Here is a 22,910-nt window from a genome sequence, read left to right as displayed (position 1 = left end):
ATACAAGTTGTGACATGGACAACCACACTTTACTACTATTAAGAACTTCCTGTCAAAACCAACTGCTTTTTATTGCATGAAGTTTCATACTGCTGACAGTGCAGACTCAAACTGCAAAACAGTCAATACTGTGACAGTCATCATCCCACTTTGCTGTTTATGGCTGCTTCATCTTTTTTACAGTATTGGAGACCAACTGTTTATCCTTTGTGTTTAAGGAGATTCTTAATACTTCTCAGGGATGATTGCTTCGTTACATCAGGGGGTATTCACTTGACACCTTCAGTGAAAATTCACACTAGTGCGGCATTAAGAGCACAAGTTATGCATCACTGATTCTCCTGAAGACAAACTGTCCATGTAGACTTCCCCAGTTAATACTTGGTCTCTCTTGTGGTTGTTTTCCAAAACACTCTGACATTAAGCAACTTCTACAGCTGGGTGCTAGCACAGAGGTTATGGTTAAGCTAAAATTCTGCTTTGTTGTGTGGGTTAACCGTATTGATTTTTATGTAAAATTTAGCAAATGCTATGGATGCATCCTCTGTTCTCATGTGTCTTTGTTCCTAAAAGTTTCTAGCTGCCCAAGGAGAAAAATTGTTCCACTGTGGTACCATTATTTCACTTATGAACCACAGGAGGAAAATTGTTCTGACTTCAGAATGTGTCACTCAGTTAGTACAAATTAACTCTCTTTTGCCAGTTATATTTTGGTAGCTTTTTACTACATGCAGACAAATTCATAAAGCTTTTCAGACCAGACTAAGACACTTTATTTACTTAGTTCAGTATCTCTCTTTATTCATTTCACTTTCACTCCTTGACCTTCACTCGCTAATTCAAGAACCCTTTTTTCTCAGCTTTGCTTCAAAACCATTTTGCCAATTTAGGCAAGCAGTTCATGTGCAGATCTCAATTTCTGCTCTGAAGGCCTTAAGATCAAGATAAGAGTTGCAGGAAGGAGCAGCACAAATACACAATCTATAAAATTCATTGAACTTCCAACTAATACTGCCTATCACATACTCACCTGCGAACAGGCTGTGCAAGTTTGCTACGAGGCACTGGGATGCCCCCTGTAGAAGGGGCACTGGGTCTGGGCAAACCACTCCTCATCCCTGCTGTCCCTGCTGGTCTGGTAAGCGTAGTGCTGTTAATACTGCTGGCAGGGCTTGGCAAGCCTGAACTCTGGGCTGCAAGAGGCCCCGGTGAAGAACTACTGTGTATTAGCTGTGTGGCTTCTGGAGAAGCAACAGAACTGGGTCCATGGTTACTAAATGCTTTCAATGGTTGTCGGAGAGCTAGAGGAGATGGGGCTGCAGGTGAGCGGAATTTACTTGAAGAAGGTACTGGAAAATAAAATACACAAGTTACTTTCAAGCTTAATTTACAATATAACTGAAATTAAAACCAGAAAATTACTTTATGTCAAAATTCAGATATGGAATGTATAATGGAAGACAGCCAATCAAGCAGCAATGAGAAACAGGAATTCAGATGTCCTCTTTGTCTTATGTTTTTGATAACTCTAATGCCCCATTTGCTTATTACAAATATTTACCTGGATTTGTAAGTCATACTAGTAAGGCTCTAACAGTTACATCAGCCAAGTCAAAAGAAACAAAGACAACATATTTGTTGAGAAGAAATGTAACTGCTTCAGAAACATGTGAACCTAATTCCCATCCCTGAAAGAAGGTGTTGAAAAATATTCTAGTGTGATACAGTCTTTAAATAGATTCAAGGTATACAGTATCCTTTAGCGACGAAATTCTGAGTACAGAGCATCTTAGCATTTCTTTTATGCTGTTATCTTAAACAAATCCTTTGAATTAGAATTGACCTAATGGTCATGTCCCAGATTTATTGGCTGATGGGGAAAAAAGGATGGGGTCAGCCAACCCCCAATGCCAAAGAGATGAAGGTGCTCCTATGAAAATTAAACCAGACAACTACAGCAATTTATAGCCTTCCCCTTGTTACAAACATTAGCTAAATTATCAGTATAACTAATATTTGTATTCAAGCACTTTGTAGCTGAGTTTGTATGCAAGGTCTTCATCAAGTCCTTTCTGAGAAATGTTAATTAGCCAGAATATTCAGCAGTTCTTTGATAATGCCAAACCTTAAACAAAATTCTTCAAAATATGAGAATTATTTTCGAATTATGCATAACTTATCACTAAGCAGAAAACTTAAACTAATCCATCATGTTAATACTTAATGGAATTTCAGCAGCTTTTCAAACTAATTAGAGTGGGTCAGTAACAGTCACCTCAGGACAATCAAATCAGTCAGGAAAGTAAAAGAAAATCACATTTATGGTTAGTGAATACGCATGAATTGTTCTTTCCTCCTCTAAACAAACTTTTACATAGACAGCAAAGTTGTGTCCTCTTTGACAGGTGTTGTACATGCCATTTCTTATGTAGGATGTCTCAGAAGATTAATATGTGCCTCATTACAGATGTGAATTGGGTTTGAGTCCTTTCTGCATTATCCAAAAGTGCCTTTCCACTAACAGCAATATCAAGAACAGCATAAAGCCTCTCATGGGAAAAGCTGACAAGAAAGGTGGCAGAGATGTCAACGATACATGACAGTTCGTAAGTAGTGAGGAGAATAAATAAAACCCCTTAAAATAAAAATAAAAATAAAAACCTTGGCATCAAGTCAGAAGATGGATTAAGGAAAGCATTTAAAGCAGAATGAATGGACAAGAAGTGCAGCGAACTGCTTCTAGGACTAAGGCATATTACATACTATGTTTTTAAAATGCAATATTGCCTGTAACAATGGTGCAGTCAAATCTGCAGAATTTCCAAGTGCTCCTACAGGGTAAACATAAGGAGCTTTCATCACTAAACTTCTCATTACAACACTCACGTGGAACACAAATACAGCATCATGTTAGCGACTGATCAACAGGGCAATGCCAGAGTATAGAAACCTGGATACAGCTTTGGGCCTTGTATAAGCACAACACGGAAAAGGTTTTTAGGTACAGAATATAAGCAATGAAGAGTTGTAACTGAAGGAAGTTTGTCACATTCCCAGTGAAAGTAAGCATCCAGTAAATGAAGTCCTCTCCATTCTCCAGTCTTCTGTTGACCACATTTTACCACACTTCCAACTTGAGCTGTCAATTCATAAAACATTTCCTGTCAGCAGAGTGTTGCAGACATTGCTGAGAGCTGTATTCATTCTTGTACATAAAGGAGTGAATTGTCTTCCAGTGTGGTGTGATCTCCAAAGCAGTCCACATGATGTAATCTCTGGCAAACTGCCTAATAACTCTGCTCTACATATAAGGAATTTTGTCTTAGATCACTTTTAGATATTTAATAAAACTCAAGTCTGGCCTATTTGTAAGACAGGATCACAAAGAATGAGGTACTGCCTTAGTCAAAGACTATTGGATAATTGTATTTGATAGTTGTATCAGCTCAGTATTGAGCTGATCCATGCTTAATAAAAACATACGAATATGTAAGGGCAGTGCTTAACAACTGTACACAACTCCATCACCTTAGGAACAAAACACTGGAAGAAACTACAATTATAAGATCTGTCAACAACAAAAAGAAATGCCACGGTGCAGTCACAACATTTAGACTTCCCACCTTCTTTGGATTGTGTCCTGGATTGTGGGCAGGAAGCAGGAGATCCTCAGCTGGCAAAGCAGGATGTTGAGAAACTACAGCCTTGCATAGCCTGCACCTCAAGGCCAGCTGCTGCACAGCAACTTGAAACCAGTATCAATTCTGATACAGTTGTTAAATCACAACCATCATCATGATTCAAACTGATACAAAAAAACAGATGAGGTAAAACAATGGGAATCAATAAACTGTTCCATGATCTCAGTAGAAGAAAGACATGGACCTGTTGGAGTGGGTCCAGCAAGCCACAAAAATGATCAGAGGGATGGAACACCTCTCCTGAGAAAAAGGTCTGAAGAGAGTTGGGGTTGGTCAGCCTGGAGAAGAGAAGGTTCCAGGAAGACCCTGTTGCAGCCTTTCAATACTTAAAGGGGGCTTACAAGAAGGGTGGAGAGAGACTTTCTAGCAGAGTCTGTTGCAATAAGACAAGGATTGATGGTTTTAAACTAAAAGAAGGTAGATTCAGACTAGGTATAAGGAAGAAGATTTTTATGATGAAAGTGGTCAAACAGTGGAACAGGTTGGCCATAGAGACAGCAGATGCCCCATCCTTGGAGACATTCAAGGTCAGGGTGGATGAGGCCCTGAGCAATCTGATTGAGTTGTCCCTGCTCACTGTGGGGGGCTTGGACTACTGACCCAAACCATTCAATGATTCTGTGATCTGACTGATACTGGACTGCTGTATAAGCCTTAAAAAATCTGTTACAGTGAGGTAAAGAGGTAGATATCTGAATGTATTGTGAACCATTTTACACAAAATGGTGAAAAAAACCCAAAACAATGTTTGTGTGTGAAAGGTATCAAGCTACGTAATGACCACTAAAGAAACTAAAACCAATTCCTGTTCATAGTTCTTTATTCTTTGAAACATAAGTCTTGTTTCATTCCTGCATAATGCTTCTATACTCCCAAGAATCTCAGATCAGAAGCAAGAAAATCAACACATCAAGGACTATAAAATATCAAATAACTGAAAAAGGCATGTTGGGTCCTCATTTGCAATGAAGAATGACAGCAACTATGAACTGCAATATGTAACTGGTGATGCAACATGCAGGCGTCCTCATTCCCTAAGGTTTAATAAAATTTAACAAATAATATAAATTCAAAGAGAAGTTAATTTTCTGTACGTTTCCACAACTCCAGACTAGGCCATGGACTTAGTAAATGTTCCAGACACCCAGATGAAAGTGAAGGCATGGCCAACTGGAAAGACAGCACAGAATGCTTTACAGAGGAACTGAGATGGTGGTCTTATGCCAGAGAAGAAAATTAAGAAAACTTTTCTCTATTTGGTATGAAATACTATGTAGAGTTAGAGATTGTTAAACCATGTGAATCTGTTTCAAAGTCATTATACTGTGCTAAAACTTTCTGGAAGCTGACGCAAAGGAGTTAATGTTGTTAAACCACTGTGAGAACTGCATACGTTCTGCCCGCAACCCTCACCATCTGCACAAAGGACTCTGACAATCCTTAAAGGTATCTGGCATATACAGAGCTTATGAACTGGTCTCAAGTGAAATATGATCTGTAAAAGAAGATCTTCCAGACTGTAAAACACAACAGGACCAACTATGCTTAAAACCAAAATTTTTCATCTTAGTAGTGAAATGGAGGCAGTGTTACATACAAAGATGCCAGAATGAATTAAAAAATCAGTTAAAACTTGCCTAATTGGATTAGAGACTCAATATATTTAATTTTCTTCTAAAAAAAGAAGCCAATTTCAGCCGTTACCAAATTGGAATATTACATACAATAGTCTCTAATTCCTTGAGAAAAAAAATACAAATCTAAATCACTGTATATCGGGGTTAATCTCACATTTTAAGAGGAAAAGAGAAAGTGCAAGCACATGTGCAGGTATGCACAAAACAAGTTGTAATTCTATGCTTATCTTTTCAAGGCTAAATTCATGAGCTTTTGTTTCCAGCACAAAGGATGATATTTTCACTTGCCTGCATATTTTTTCACAATTGAAAAAAAAATCTACAACTTTTGTTTTAAAATTTTTATTTTACAATTAAAAAAAATCCTATTCAAATGCAGTCCTAATGAATATTGATTCAGGAGTCTATTTTCTAATCCAGATTTCCTGATTAATGCTAGAAGTCACCAAACCATTTTAATACTTTTTCTCCTATATAATGCAGGATTGTATTTTTAATGTTTAGACCAAAAAGTTAACTTCCATACAGCAAGGACTACTTGGTTAATCTTGACATGCAACCGCAATTTTATTCATTGAGAATATGCAAGATTTAATGCAGGTGAACAATTATCTGAAATTTGCTGCAGCTTTATAGCGGTTGTGAGTTAATTACCTCCTTTTGTAGATGGAGTTTGAAGAAACTGTTTGGTTTTGAAGGCAGCACGAGGCAAATTTTTCTGCCTTTGCAGAGCTGTTGAAAGATAAGAAGTGTTATATTTGTCTAGGAAGATAAGAAAACTAAATTTACTAGGAATTTCAGAATTGCATCCACTTGTGAAGCATTGAGGAACAGAGTAGAACACTCAAAAAGCTGTTATAACTCTGGAAGTGGTGGAAATTTTAAGTGGTGCTTGCTCTTAATGGCAAAGAGTTACAGAGGAGCGTGTCAGAAATTTTGCAGTGCACAATGCGCAGATTCTGTAAGAGTAAAGCTTCTTGCAGGGCAAAAAGCCCAGAAAGGCAAAAAAACATTAAGACACCAAAGGGAGAACGAGCCACATAGCAAACATGCTACAGCAATATGAGTGCAAGATTAAATATAAGGATGGAAATTAAACTGTCATATTTGATCGAGCAAGACTAACCTTTTCATTTTAAAGGAGTTTTAAAAAAATATTCTAACACTATAGAAAAGCATAAATCTTTGTCTAAATGTGATCATTAGCTAAACAAACTGTATTTTTCATTTACAGAAACAAAAGCCATTTTGAGAGATGTCTGCTTTTTTCCTCTTCAAATAGGTATGCATGGGGACTCAAACTTAAAACGAAGATATAACACTAAGAATTACCAGCTGCCAGCATGTAGACAGCATGACAGGAATTGTATTTTACTGCTCCTTTGCTCCTATGCCCTGCCTTTTTCTATCAATGCTCAAAGGCTGATACTGCCTTGAAATGACCTCACTACCTATCAGTTACCAAGAGAGAAGCCAGTGTTCCAAGAGCTGCAGAATCTTGGCAAGGAGAGAATTACCCATTGCCAGAAGGAACGCATCGACTCAGCGTATTTTCACCACAGCATATTTAAGGGGGGAAGGAGGAAAGTGGTCAATGAAATAAAGCTTTGCCTACACAAAGGCTTCTTAAAATGATGATGTATGAATAAATACCTTTGGTCACCTCAGCACACAGAGTTTTATACTAGCAAGGCCTACTTCCATAGTGAGAAGGAAGAAAGGTAGGGGAACAGCTCTCCGTAAAGATCCTGAACTAGGGAAGCTTAGTAATCCTCTCAACAATTGGTGAATATCGCCATAGAGAAGGTAGGGGAAGAAGAATTAGAATCCTAATAATATTAGTCAATTATTTTCTAAATTTGATATCATATAATAATTGCCACCACTTTTCTTATCCTTCAGTTGGTGCAAAACTCACAATATTTTGTGAACTATAAAAGAAATTAATCATATATACCTTCATTCTGAAAGTATGACTAGGTGGTCTATTGATTTTATTCTTAATAACTTAAAACTGTTATTTTTCAAAAAAACAGGAAAAAAGAATTAAAGTGTTTATAAACATGACAAAATGGTGTCTGCGGCTATTAAGAATAAAAAAAATCTCTTCGGTCTACAAACCAGAACCTAATGCAAAAAAGCATGTGGCAATATGCAATTCTTACTCAGCTTATGGCACATGGTCATGGTATGAATGTTTTGAAGGCATACCCATGGACAGTGAATTAAGAGCAATAAGATATTAAAAAGTGAGCACAATTTCTAGGAATTTAGTGAGGGAGACCACTGGCTAGAATGTTTCTGTCCACAAGTATTCCATTATATCATTTTTACTGAATCAGTGTTTTTGTTATATCACACAAAATTGAAAACAGCTTCTTCCTTCATATTTATGATCTTCAATTTAATTTGCCTTAAGTCATCGAGTTAGACTTAAATACGCTACTGCACATGGAACAAAGTTTCCTCCCCCATCATTATTTACACTACTTGCAAGCTAGGGATGCAGGGTAATATGGAAAGGATTTAAGATACATATATATCAAATTCCTTCCTTCTCAACAGAGACTCCAGGAAACTGAGACTTAACAGCTAAACAGTTCCGTGCACTGAATAACTTCAGGCAGTGCAACCTGAGCAATGCTGAGTAAACCTGCAGTTTGTGATAAGCGTGGAGTACATGCATCCACATTATTTGCTGCTCCTGAAGTGCTCTGTAGGCTATTACATTGCCTGTCTCAAATGGCCCGTGCTGAATACAGGTAGTTATGTCTACTTCTGATCTACTGAACTGGAATACTTGGCTTCCTCCAAACATACACTTTCTTCTTTTCCTCTGAACATGCCAAGCAGCTGGATCTTGGCAAGCAGACACTTCACTTTACTGAAAGTATGAACAATCTACAGATTAGCTCTTTCAAGAAGTATTATGCTTAACTCTGCTTAAAGATTCAAACACCCACGTGCTAATAATGCCAAGTGAGTACAAACACAGCACACACAATCCACTGAAAAGCACATCACCCCTACATGAAGGCCACCCTAGAGCTTCTACAGCTTTGCACAATCTGTGTGGTGTAGGACCCAAATACAGAGACTTCCCATCATTCTACCACTTTAAAGACTAAAGAGAACACAACTATTACTGTATCTTCCAGTGTTTTAAGGTGAAATACTTAATAGCTTTCATGTAAACTAAATACTTTCTGCATAACAGCATGGAGATTCAGATGTAAATGAAGATTCTAATAGTTACAACTGCTACTTCATTCACTCAATCTCTTTTCCAAAAGAAAATTCTGGATTTTTCACCACATTACAGCTAAAATGTAAAATGTCAAATGTATTCATGTTTTACAGTTGTACCTCTAAAAGTAAGTGTCTTCTCTGTACTCTTCAACCAGGTGTGTACAATTTGCCTCTGTAACCATAACAGGAATTGTCTTCTCAGAAACTTACTGGATTCCTAACTCATTTTTGAAGGTCAGCAACCATAGCAAGTTTGGTATTGCAGCCACAGCAAATGTGCAAGTGAATTACAAACAGCAGATCTTTGACAAGGAGAAAAGTAGTGACTTTGGGTGGCAAGCCAGCATCCTTGCAAAGGTAAGCTCATGCAAAACTAGCAGGTATGTGAAGAAGCTTCGAATCCCAAGACCCAGAAGTCATTGCCAAAGGAAAACAAAAATTTGCTGCAATTTAACAGTGCAAGGTGACAAAATATAAAGCCAATAAAACAAAAAGTATACAATGGAAAGGACAATTCTGGAAATTTTTATACAATGTACAGTTTTGCAGAAAATTTTTTAATCCAGACTAAGCAAAGATACTTACTCATTGACTTCATACACAAACCGTTTTACGATTGTCAATAGCAAGACTCTGACAAACATCTGTAAGAGCAGGGAAACTGTAAAAGCTAGAAATCTAGGCTTTATTAATGATAACTTACATTTAAATGTAAGTTGGTCTAAAGTGGTTCATATTTGGGGAAAGATTCACGTCAAAGGCTAGAAAATTTACCTCATATTTTCTGTGATTCTCAACACATCCACAAGTTGAAAAAACTATTAATGTCTAAATATAAGTCACACTATTTTGGCTCCTGCAATGAAGTAACTCACTAAACACTGAATATTGAGACTTCAGCTGTCTCATCTTTCCATGAAGTTTCACTGTGAATATACTTTTAATACTGGTAATGACCTTCTAGCCAACTAAGCTACCCTCTGTGCTCTTCCCTTCCCAGTTCACGCAATTTTAAACAACAAATACTATCTGTACGTATTTTTATTAAAAACATTTTTTTCCTTCATTTTCTTACAGCTAATTTTGATTATCTGTTCCATCACAAAAATAACACAGCTGGAGAGCTGCTGTCCAATTTCTCCAGTTGCTTTATAGTTTGATAAGCCTGCCTAACAGACAAGTCCTACATTTGAACTACCCACATGCCCTTTCAGTTGTAAATCCCACCTTCTGACTGTTTGCAGGTGGTGGAAGAAGGGAGTAAGGTGAAAGGACATGGGGGTAACGTATCTGAACAATCACAAGGTCACACTAACTTCTTCAGCTACAGTGTGACACACCTGGGACTGACTGTCCACATGACTCTTGCATCTGGTGTGAGCCACTACTAAGACAGAAACCTTGTAGGCCTTGGCATGGTCTGTATTCCTGATTCTGTATTTACCTGTATTTGGTAGCATCAACGCACTGTTTTGAAAGGACCAGTTAACTAGGCCAACTAAGTAGGCCACTATGTTCAATGGGCAAAAATATGTTTCATTCACAAATAATATCTTATATTTCCCATCAAGTATTTAGAGTACTGATGAACTTTTACCACAGAACTTTATAGTTCAAAGCTACACAGAATAATATTCATAATGTGTTCTTCCCTTGAAAATGTCACACAAGGTTATTAAATTCTGAAACTTGTTTTAAAATAAAATGGTCAGGAAACATTTAAACAATAGGAACTGTCAATATTGACATATAAAGAAGCACTGAGTATTTAAGTGTCATTTGCTTTGACTGAACTTTAAGGTCACCATTTTCAAGAAACTAGTGAGATTAGCAGCACTTCTTTTGGCAAAACTAGCAGCCACTAGGCCAGCAATGGGCTAATTTGTTTCATGGGACATAGATTCATCCAAACTTTTTCTAAGAAGTAACTGAAACAAAAAAAGTAAATAAAATCTGCAACTGAATATATAATTTCTAGATGACAAAACAAAAGAAGGAACTGCAAACAATGGTTAAACTTGCATGAATGTTTTCAGATGACATTTTACTAACTAAAAAAGAGTGATAAACATCATCCAAGTTAAGTATTTTCACGGTCTTGTAAGTTTTTGTATATTCTTTGAATGTAACCAGTACTGGATTTTGCATACCAAAAGAGCAGACACACACAGGTATGATTAAAAAGCACAGAAACATGGAATGGTTTGGGTTGTAAGGGACCTTAAAGATCATTCAATTCCAACCCCCCTGCCATGGGCAGGGACACCTTCCACTAGGTCAGGTGGCTCAAATCAAGACTGGCATCTCCAGCGCGGCATGCAGTGTTTCTCTCTTCCATGAAACTGGAAGAGAGCTGAGCATTGTCACTTAATTCTGAAACACACATTAAAGTGTCACTAAAGGTACTTACTGGCTGAGGCTTGAGGCTGAATGCGAGGTATTCCTCCATTTGGCACTTGGAAGTTTGAGTCACTTCTGCTGTTTTTCACAGACTCAGCTTGGATGCTAGAAGTCCTGGACAGGTTTGGAAGACTACGCCTTAGTTTTTCTGTATGAAATAATATAAAGATACCACAACATATAGTTTGATGCTGGACAAAAGTTTAAGTTATGAACCCATATTTGAACCCCAAATCTAAGTAACACAGAAAGTTAGCCATATAAAACTACACTGCAATTTAAAAGCCCGTTTTGTTAAGTTACAGTTTTTGCATTATCTTGAATTAAAGTTCTATACTACATTCACATCTACCACATACAAAGTATTTATACAAAAATCATTTTTCACCTGTGGTGAAAAGAGTCAAGCACAGTATGTTTTGAAATTGAAACATATCTGGATTATGATTCTCTTGGCTGTGTTCTACTGTTATGGAAACTGAACAGGGAAACCTAATTTGCAGTTTTGCACAGTTTTCAAAGTCTTTACACAGAAAGTTATTTATAATATAGAAAGCTTGCCTGAAGATTAAAAACACATAGTAATTATTTGAGGCAATTTTTGGGACTACCGGGTCTCATATCAGCACAATATACAACAAATAATAGCCACTCACTTGGAAAGAAACTCCTCATACACAGCAATCAAAATAATTTTGTCCAGATGATGCTTCATCTTTCACACATGACTTGACTATCTACTAAGCTAATACTGGTTTTTCAAGGGTCTTCTAAAATTTGTACCATTGCTCACAGAATACAGAAAGATGCCATTAAATATTTCTCAAATCTAATGACATTTTGTGCATCTCCAACCCACGCAGAGCTGGGTTGATGACATACTTTGGACAGAAGACTGCAGAGGCCTTGTCAGGATGAGCGGCCAACCTGATTCTGTAGAAGGATGCAGGAAAGAAGTATGCTAACCATGCATAAGCACTAAAGATGAAAACAAAAGTAAAAGTCTTCATAGGCTGAATATTCCTACAAGTGTACTTTCTGTACTTTGCAGTCTGCATTGCTTTGCATCAGTTGGTACACTGCTGAACCCTGCCAACCAAATCTCTCTCTAAACACACTAGATAAAAAAAGGAAAACCCGAACAACTTTTTTTTTGGCTCTGTTGTATCAACTCTGAATATCCAGGCAACATTCAACTGCACAAAACCCACTACAAGATAATTCCTTGGAAGCGTTTCAGAAACACATGATCACACACTCTATTTTGATCCCTCTGGTATGTGAGATACCAGCTTTTGGCACCTTGCCTCACATGGGATATTTTCGTTGTAGCTCATCTGGCATGTATCAAGACTTCCATGAAACCCCAAAAAAGAACAGAAAAGGAATTCTCAACTAAGTCACAATATAATCAATTAGCTTTTGTATTGGACATTTTCCTATATGCCTAAAACTTCCCCAAACCACTACTATTACATAAGACTTAAGGTAACCCTTCCAAAGACACTCGTGAATAGCTAATTCTATTTGCAGGATCATCTTCCCTAAAGGCTCTAGCCTAGCACACTGACATTCCTGAATAAAATTCTAAATGTCTAAGTCAATGAAACTCTGTAAAGTGGCATAGACCTTTTTGCTATATTAGTGGGTGGTGAAAACAGCCAATAAAAAACCACCAGCAAATAAACTGTTTAATTCTATATCATCACTACTGCAAGATGTTTTTTATCCAGCCTATCTGAAAGATGGAAAAAAATAAGGTGAAAACATAATATCTAGATCTAAATGTATATTCTTTCTGAATTTAAGATTTTACTTGCCAGGTAACAACTATATTTGTTAATATGGAAATATGCTTGTGAAATTTGAGTCCAGTTTCCTCGAGATTGCTACCAGGAAAAAAATACACTCAAGGAGCAAAATCATATCAGGATTACAATGCTTTGTTCTATGCAATATAGTATAACTGTGTCAAGTTTACTGCAAGCTTCATTTGTCATTATGTAGCAGTTTGCACAGCTTTGAGATATCAAAACCACCCAACAAATGCATAACTTAAGTACTAATATTTTTAAGGCTACATTCATGCTCAAAAAGTTCAGAGTCCTGCACTGCCAAAAGCAAGCATTCGGCAATTACACAGGCTACCAGCATGCATACATTGCCATGTTACTCTTATCTGACCACCGTTGCTTTCCCTGCATTTTGTTCTGTCAACTGCAAGGCCTAAGCCTAGTGGTGAATGAGTTTCCCTTGGGCTCTGCATTATTTTAGTGCATTTGCCTGCCAAAGATAGACCTCGGCCACCAAGAAATCCAGTTACACCCAGACAGACTGGACAACATCTAAAATAAATAGGAACCTATCAACTCATGTGACTGCAAAGGTTCCCCAGAAGAACTTAAACTTTGCTTGGTCTGCTTTTCCCTCAACAACTTTGAGATTAAACCATGATATTACACAGGCATATAGTTTTAGCACTGCACACTGACAAAAGTCCTTTACAAGATCTACACAGCTACTTGTGTAATGAACTGGAAACAGAGCTTTTTACCTTCACTTTTGACATTACTAGTCTGTAGATCTGTAGGATGGCCTTGAAGCGAAAGACGAGGTTGCTGTAAACGGCTAATCATTGGTTGGGGCGACGCTCTACTGTATTCTATACTTCGAGCAGGTGATCGGGAGCGAGGTGAATTCCTTGGAGATTGTTTTGGTGAAGGCCAGGGAGAACTGCGAGGTGACGGTGAGAATCTGTTAACAGCAGGGTGCACTGCATGATGTGTGCCATCTTCTTCATCTTCTAAACTCTGCGCATCAAGCTCTTGATCACTGAATGTGCCTCGCCTTGTAGAATTGCAAGAAGAACCAGAACTACGCCGAGAAGCAGTTGCTGCATACTCTTGCCGGAGGCCTAGCCACAATGAGAACATTGTTTACTTGCTTCCAGCTCACAAACAGTTCAAACTAGAGACAGCATGTACAAATATCTACCCTGTGCTCAAACTCAAATTTGGTTCACCTTAGCTCTTTTCATCTGAGGCATTTAATTAATTCCAGATTAATACCAAAAAATGTTATCTACTGGCTGATAATGTCTTCAAGTACATAGGTGAGCTCATTCCTCTTCCTACTACAGCAATCAGCAGTACAGGTGTGTTTTGTACTTGTTCATCTCCTCTCCCAGGCTTTATACTAGCAACACAGGCTACATATTAGTTTTGATATCATATAACATCCTATAACAATTACAGCAGCCAGAACTACAGCAGCTTGCAATGTAAATGTAACAAAAAAGCTATAAGATAAGCAATCCCTACAGAAACTAGAGTTGCTAGACCAGTGGTCTCCAAAGCAGGGTGCCCGCACCCTAGGAGGTATGCAATACAATCCACTGGGCTGCAGGAAGAAAATTTTATAGTAGCAATAAAATAATACTCACAAAATAGCACGTATTTCATCTATATCATATTCTTTTTATATTTCTATTTTTGTGTACGTAATGTATTACTAGAATAGTACATGTATATATTAAAAAACAGACATATATTGGGCCTTATTTTTATCTTAACTATTCTTTACCATTATTGACTTTACATTTGGTGACTTAAATCATGGTTTAAGCCCTGACGTCAACAAGACTAGAAGGCATATATCACCTGAGAAAAGTGGTGGCAGGCCATAGTCCACTCTAACAACCGTTCTTCTATCAGATACTACATGCTTCCAATTCATACTATCTCTAGCATTTCTTTTGTCCACTGTTCCTCAAGACTGCTTCTGCACAGTAACTTCCTTTCCTTATCCTGGAGAAAGGAGCTCTTAGCCAGCCTTCTCAGAATTACAATTGTATAACCATAGTAGAACCTACATCACTTTTCCACTCTTGCAAAACAAGTGCTACTGCAGTTGTTCAATAAAAGAATCAACTGCTCCACTTCGTTTTCAGGATGGAAAATACTTACTTTCTTCCTGCATTCGTGCTACAATTTGCACATCTGTAACATCATTTAGCTTAATGTAATTAGACCCAGTAGAGTCTTCATCCATCTCCGATGCACTTAATTCACTGTCAAGAGAGGACTGTGGACTTAGCGGAGGATTTCTGTCTGCTGAACTTTTAAGATGACCTACAGAAAGAAAATAAAGTAATAGGAAATGTGAACAAAATAAAAAAAACCCCAAGCTTTATTACCTTTCCTAATAAAAGATACCAATCAGAAAACAGATTATGACAGAGATGTTGAGTCTGACACATCACTGACTGTGAACCTGGCCTGAAAATATAATTTATACAAGCAGAGTTTAGCCACTACCTTCTAAAAATCAACAACTTTATAAAGTCATTATAATAGTGGCAAAACAAATTACCGCCATACAATCTGGTCTACCTGTACCAAATTTCAACCCAGATTAAAAAAAACTGAGTAATGGCTTTGGTGAATATACTGCAGTGCAGGCTTCTCATTACAAGTCCACAGCTAACTACAGATAGCTGGATTTTCAATGCAATGTTTTTTCATCTTCCCTACAAGCTAACTTGAGGTAATGTGTGGGTGCGTGTATATAAATATATATATATATATATATATATATATATATATATATACACACAGATACATATAGAGATATATACATATAAAGCCAACATTCCAACTTCAGAGTAGAGACGTTTTGGGCATCAATTTTTCTGATGCAAAGAAAGTGTCTATGGTGCAGAATAAAGGCACAAAGCATAGCCAGAAGTTAGTGTTTATATTGATAACCACAAAAGCTCAAGAAATTACTTTAATTAAAGTACATGCTTCTTCCTTAAATTACATCGTTCATGTCGCAGAGGTACCGATCAATACATTGCATACCAAATATTTCAGTTAATAAGGTATAAACACCTACTATGCAACTTGCATCTCTGTCAATTACAAAGCCAATTCTAGAAGCTGCTTACCTATGTTGGGACTTCACAGAACTAATGCTATGTGTTTCGGTCTAACTGCTAATATGCATCAGTGATTTCAGCGACATGGACATCTAGAGAAAACATTTTAAATGTACCTTATACCAGAAAATCTGTAAAAAAACCCTTTCTTGAAAAGCTTGAATAATGCATGATGCAAATATCCTACAAAGGACTGACAAGTTTTTGTTATCTTTCTTGCTCTAATTCAATGCAAATGCAATCTACTTGAGCACATGTTGAGAGGAAGAGGGTGAAGAATAAAGGGAGAGACCAGACACTACTCACATTCACATGCTCACCTGAGGTACCAGGAGGTATAAGCTGTTTCACTAAAGCAGATTTCACTGGTGTTGAGGAGGGAGAGTTGAAACCACTGCTGTAGGGGCTACTAGTGTTTGGACTATAGGAGCTCGCATAACTGACTGCACTGAAAGGGCTGCTGTACAAACTCTGTCTCTTGAGGGCTGTATGAAAGAGGAGAAAAGTGACAAATCATACTGAAGGAACCAATGAAAAATGAATACAATATCTGTAGTGTGATTCAATTACTATACGATTCAAGTAGAGCATTTCAGTTACCGGGAAGGTTTTCAACTGATTCCTTCATCTCCTAGATAAAACCATACTGTGGAAGGAATGGGAGAAGAGGGCAAGATGAGACAGCGACAAACATTTTCCCTCTAAAAATCAGATCTAAGATCACTAGAACTGATCTCTTCAAGATGTTCAATGCAGGTGTTGGGAAGGGGTAGGGAAGCAACTCAAAAGACAGTAGTAGCTAAGCTAAGCTAAGCTAACATCCACCCATCCTATGTACAACTGCTTACAAACCAGAGAACACCATGAATTCAGAGTTCATAAATCTGTCTAAATCACACAGCTTTTCAACAGTAGCCTCAAGACCAGCACCACACAAAACTAAGCAACAGCATCAACAAAACTCCCCCATGCATACACTAAAATGAAAAATCAAGAATGGCAAATGCTTCTGTTTATATTTCTGGGGACCATGAACGTACTAGGCACATTAAAGCAAACTGACTATAGGATTATTCCCTCCAACATACCTCCCATTCCAATACTGTCTGATTTTTATGTTTCTGGGCTTCAATCCCATACACAACCTAACATCTAGAACTGGGTGCTTTCCTCTGCTACATATTATAAATATTTCAATACTACAGTATTTTCAGACTAATTTTAACCTCTGAAAAACATTTGCAGTATGACACTTCCCTTAGTTGCCAGATGTATGATTTGTATAGTTACTTAAACGACTATTCTGTTCAGAAATTTAGATTTTATTTTAATGTAACAGCAAAAGGAATGTCAATGGGGGAAGAGGGAACCAAAGAAAATTTGGCCACTTTTGGTAAAATCAGTTCCTTAATTTCTGAAAGTATTTTATGACAAATAGAACTGTGTTTTAACAAAGAACAAATTAAATTGCAAAACATTAAATTGAAAGCTAGAGATCTAAACATTAGCATGTGTAAACCTAAATTAGATTAAGTTGCAGCTCACCCAGATGCTAGAGACTAAACTCTCTTTGAGGCACAACAGTATTGAAACTATGCATATATATTATAAACTGCAAGAATAGGCCTAGCAAAAGCATGGGAATATGCTCAAGAGGTTAGGAAAAAAAACCCAGAAATTAAGCTATTCAAAGAATATTAGGATACTGTGTGAAATTTCTGTTACTGAAAAAGGGCTTCAAGTAGTGCAGTAATAATTAGGCTATTGATACAACTGAAACTGAACTCTAATTTGTTTACTAAAAATCTTTTTATTCAGTGGAAATTTTTGTTACTGTGACAATACAAGAAACGAAACAGACTATAGCTGAATGTAATGCTACTTTCAGCAGCAAAGCCTGCTTCAGCTCCTCCTCCCACCTCACTCTGCTCTTGGTCACTGCCTCCTCAGTTGTGCAGTACAAGCAACGGTGGGGCTGTACTATTATCCAGCCTACTCAAGTGTAATGTCGTTAAAAACACCCATAACATTTTAACTGATCACATCAGCAAATTAGTTTGTAGTAGCGACTGAAAAAAAATAACATCCAGTTGGATGGCAGACCAAAAGGCCACATCATCCAATTGGATGGCAGAATGCAACACAGGCAGAAGCAGCAGAAATTAAAATTGATTTTGCAGCAGATTCCTTAAATTGCACTTCATGTAAAGATCCCTTCTGGAGTATGAACCAGTTAATATTACTAGTGTTTAAACTGGAGTGAAAAGACAGTCATAGGTAGAGGATGGAAAGCTTATATTCCAGCTTTCACTGCAAGTCTTAAACGATACGCACTAATTTCAGCAATTAGTGAATTCTAGCAAGCACTCTTGAGGTATGAGTGTCAGGAGGGAAATCTCCATTTTGTTACAAAGCTCAGTTTACAAAACCAGTAATTACAACCCAGTTGTATTCTTGATGAGTATGATGAGACAACTCCTTTGATAGCAAGTTCTTCTGGCATTAACATAGGAGCCCCAAAGCATTTATTCCAAATGAATCTTCATTCTCGTGCCAAAAAAATTTACTTTTCATCCCTTGCCAAAAATGACAGTAAAAAAACCCTGAAATGTAACTCCACACAACAGGTCTTCATTTTATGCTTATTACACGGACACTTATTTTAAAATATTAACCACAAATTAGGAAACAATTGTACTACCTGTATAACCTTCAAAACAGGCTCTCTCTATATATCCATAACAACACAAAATATTTGATTGCATACAGATTTCTTTAGATGAAAGAAAGCATACCTTTGTTACATATAATAAGTATGCTTTGGTACTCAATGACACTTCACATGGTACAGCAGTTTCATCCTAGCTAATGCGAACTTCTACCTTCCACAGCACTGCATTTTTCCCCAGAAAAAAAAGCTGAACTCAAATCTGGCCTAGAACTCCTGAAGTTTTTCCAACAGGAAAATATACGAATATATCACTATTTTTACAACAACTAGAGATATGGTCGTTATTAGGAGTGTGAGACACAATCAGTAAGACAAATAATGCGTTTTAACATTAAAATGATCATAGAATCGTAGAATAGTTTGGGTTGGAAGGGACCTTAAAGATTATCTAGCTCCAACCCCCCTGCCGCGGGCACAGACACCTCCCACTAGATCAGGCTGCCCAACCTGGCCTTGAACACCTCCAGGGATGGGGCAGCCAAAACCTCCTTGGGCAACCTGTTCCAGGGCCTCATTACTCTCATGATGAAGAAATTCCTCCTTACATCTAGTCTAAATCTGCCCCTCTCCAGTTTATACCCTTTGTCCCTAGTCCTATCACTACAAGCCTTTGTCAACAGTCCCTCCCCAGCTTTCTTGTAGCCTGTTCACGTATTGAAAGGTTACTATAAGGTCTCCTCTGAGCCTTCTCTTCTTCAAGCTGAACAACTCCAACCCTCTCAGCCTGTTCTCGTATGGGGGGTCCTCCAGCTCTCTGATCATCTTTGTAGCCCCCCTCTGGACCCATTCCAACAGCTCCATATCCTTCTTATGTTGGGGATTCCAGACTGGACAAAATAATCCAGATGAGGTCTCACAAGAGAGGAATAGATGTTATGTCACATTACACATTGGCTTTCAAAACCTGGAGAGGAGGATTAACTACCTACATTTTCATTTTAGCGGACATTTTCTTTTATAACATTCAGAAACAGTATGTAGCATCTAATTTCAGTTAACATTCGGTTAAATTGATCTCAAATCTCTCTTTTGCTCTAGAAAATAAGAATAGAAAAATTTGAGTGCAGAAAACTTACACTTGGGTGGTTCAGAAAATCTACTGTATGAATCTGGTATGATTTTCCCAAATACTAGAGAGCCAATATTTTTGTTACAATTATATGACATATTTGTTTTAGCAGTTCCCATAGTAATTCAAAACAATCATTAGCGAAGTCTACCACCAAGACCAAAGTTAGCTAAGTAACAGCTGGTTTTGAACAAGCTCAATGCTTAACCAGTAAGTCAAACTTCACTCAGCATGGAAAACACAAGTTTTTACACACGCAGCCACACAGTTGTTCTACCAGCTGTACTGATCACACATTTGGTTTTAATTATTTAAATAAAAATGCTGCCTCAGTAGAAACTGCAATATCATGCAGTGGTTTAGGTTGGAAGAGACCTTTACTGGTCATCTAGTCCAACCCTCCTGCAGTGAGCAGGGACATCTTCAACTCGACCTGGAATGTTCCCATTATACTGCCTCTTGGGCAACCTGGTCTAGTGTTTCATTTTCTTAGCATGAAAAATTTCTTCCTAATGTCTAGTCTAAACTTGTTTCAGTTTAAAACCATTACTGTTTGTCCTATTGCTACAGGCCCTGCTAAAAAGTCATCCTTGACCACTTCCTCCAATCCATCCCCCCCCACCCCGTTCCTTATAAGCCCCATTTAAGCACTGAAAGGTATCCTCGGAGTCTTCTATTATCCTGCAATAAGGTATCCTCAGAGTCCTCTTCTTCTTTTCTCCAAGCTTAACAACTTCAACTCTCTCAGCTCCTCCTCTTGGTGGAGGTGTTACGGGTCTTTGAGGTTTCACAAGCCACTTCTCCAGCTTGTCAAGGTCATTCTGGATGGCATCCCACCCCTCAGGGGTGTCAACCTCATCACTTGGCTTGGTGTCACCTACCAACTTGCTGAGGGTGCACTCAATCTCATCATCTATGTCATTGATAAAGATATTAACCACCACTGGTTCCAGAACAGACTCCTGCGGGACACCACTTGTCACAGGTCTCCACCCAGATATTGAGCCATTGATCACTACCCTCTGGATATGACCATCCAACTAATTCTTTATCCACTGAACAGTACCTTTATCAAATCTGTGTCTTTCCAGTTTAGAGAGAAGGATGTTGTGGAGAAGTCCAGATAGATGACATCCATGCGTCTTCCACTGTCCACTGATGTAGTCACTTCCTCACAGAAGGCCACTAGGTTGGTCAGACAGGACTTGCCTTTAGTGAAGCCACGCTGGCTGTCCCAAATCACCTCCCAGTCTTCCACGTGCCTTTACATAGCTTCCAGGAAGATCTGTTCATTGATCTTCGAAGGCACTGAGGTGAGGCTGACATGTCAGTAGTTCCCAGGGTCCTCCTTTCTACCCTTTTTCCAGACATAAGGGACTTTGTCTGCCTGCCATGACCTTTCAAATATCATCGAGAGTGGCTCAGCAACTACATCAGCCAATGCTTTTACAACTCTTAGATGCATCTTATCTGGTCCCATCTACTCATGTACATCCAGGTTCCTCAGGCAGTCTCAAAACTGTTGTTCTATTAGAGCAGGAGGGACTTTGCTCTCCCAGTCTGCGTCTTGCAGCCACCCTTTTGAGAGGTGCAAGAAGAGAGGTTGCTAGTGAAGACTAAGGCAAATAAGTTGAGTACTTCAGCCTTCTCTTTGTCTGTTGTTGCCAGCTTAGCAGTCTTACTCATCACAGCAGGTAAACTCTTCAACCTTTCTTTTCTGACTTACATACCTGTAGAAGCCCTTGTTATTCTTTGCATCCCTTGTCAAGTTCAGCTCCAGCTGGGCCTTGGCCTTCCTGACCCCATCCCTACACAACTGGAATGTGTCCTGTACTCTTCCCAGGACAGCTGACCCTGCTTTCACTGCCTGTGCACTTCCTTCTTGTCCTTTAGCCTGAGCCACAGATGGCAACTCAGCCATGCCAGCCTCTTGCCTTTGTTGCCAGACTTTTTGCAGTTGGGGATGGAGAGCTCTTGAGCTCTATGGAAAGCATCCTTAAAGATCTGCTACCTCTGATCTGCTCCCTTGTCCCTGAGGGCAGTTTTCCAAGGGATATTATTGACTAATTCCTTGAAGAGCTGGAATTTTGCCTTCCCGAAATTCAGGGTCCTGATTTGACTCTTCGCTTGACTCATATCCCTCAGGACCACAAATTCCACCAGTGTGTGACCACTACATACCAGGCAGCCTCCAGCCTTGATATCCCCGATTAGCTCACTCACACTGGTGTCCACCAGGTCAAGTATTGCATCTCCCCTGGTAGGGATGTCTATTACCTGGCTTAAGAAGTTGTCTTCAATGCATCACAGGAGTTTCCTGGATTGCCTACAGCTCACCGTACTACTCTTACAGCAGACGTCTGGGTGGTTGAAGTCCCCCAGCAAGATGAGAGCCTGCAAGCATGATGCCTCCTATAACTGTGTTGTGGTTTGAGCTAAATTAAGAGTCAGTTTTGTGACTTACTCAGATGCTGTAATTTTGTTTTTCTGAAAGCTAACTGCATGTTTTCGAGACAGTGTTCTTCTCTAAAGTGGTAACACAGGGCATTGGTATGCAAAAAGGCCAAGGTTTATGTTTATGCTTAACCAAGGCCATCCTCAAGCTGGCAGAAAAGAGGCCACACCTGTGAGAAGGGATGAACAGGGCAGGTGACCCTAAACTGGCTATGAGTATTCCATCCCATATACATCATACTTGGTATAAACCTGAGAGATCATGACTGTCTCTTTTCTGCAGTGGCCGACATCCAGTGGGGACCTCATCTGCGTTGTTGTTCCTGATCCCAGATGCATGTGTTTCTGAATCCAGTTCCTGAGCTCAGCTCCCTCCTAGCTGTGGACCCATTCCCTCGTGTCTGCTCTACAGTATTTGTGCTGATGTACAGTCACTGAGGGGTGGGGGTGCAATCTCATATATTTATATATGGTTTATTACTTTCTAATTTTTATCATTATTATCATTTCATTAAAGCTGTAGTTTTAATTTCCAACCCACAAGTTTCTTTCCTCTCATTTCCTTCTCCCCTTTCCCTGCAGGGTGGTGGTGGTGGGGGCATTGGGAGCTCAATGGCACCGTTTTAGCTGCTGAAATTTAGCTGCATGGGGCTAAACCATGACAAGATGGATTAAGAAGCCTTCATCCATTACCTCCTGGATCAGGCAGACTACAGAAGATTCTAACCAC

General features: G+C 38.6%; 1 protein-coding gene across 2 annotated transcripts in view; it reads right to left on the bottom strand.

The window, feature by feature from the left end:
* SLAIN2 (SLAIN motif family member 2) overlaps positions 1-22,910 on the bottom strand; it is a 41,196-nt gene that overhangs the window by 2,718 nt on the left and 15,568 nt on the right. Inside the window, exons 3-8 of one of the 2 annotated variants that reach the window (XM_054064800.1) lie at positions 16,247-16,411; positions 14,953-15,117; positions 13,542-13,901; positions 10,998-11,135; positions 5,993-6,070; positions 1,031-1,349 (exon numbers count right to left, since the gene is read on the bottom strand). In XM_054064800.1, the coding sequence (XP_053920775.1) occupies positions 1,031-1,349; positions 5,993-6,070; positions 10,998-11,135; positions 13,542-13,901; positions 14,953-15,117; positions 16,247-16,411 (1,225 nt within the window). The remainder of the gene's footprint in view (positions 1-1,030; positions 1,350-5,992; positions 6,071-10,997; positions 11,136-13,541; positions 13,902-14,952; positions 15,118-16,246; positions 16,412-22,910) is intronic. The other variant, XM_054064801.1, reaches the window with a different exon arrangement.

The sequence above is a fragment of the Cuculus canorus genome, chromosome 4 (assembly GCF_017976375.1).
Source record: "Cuculus canorus isolate bCucCan1 chromosome 4, bCucCan1.pri, whole genome shotgun sequence".
Lineage (NCBI taxonomy): Eukaryota > Metazoa > Chordata > Aves > Cuculiformes > Cuculidae > Cuculus > Cuculus canorus.
This window is presented reverse-complemented; position numbering and strand designations above follow the sequence as displayed.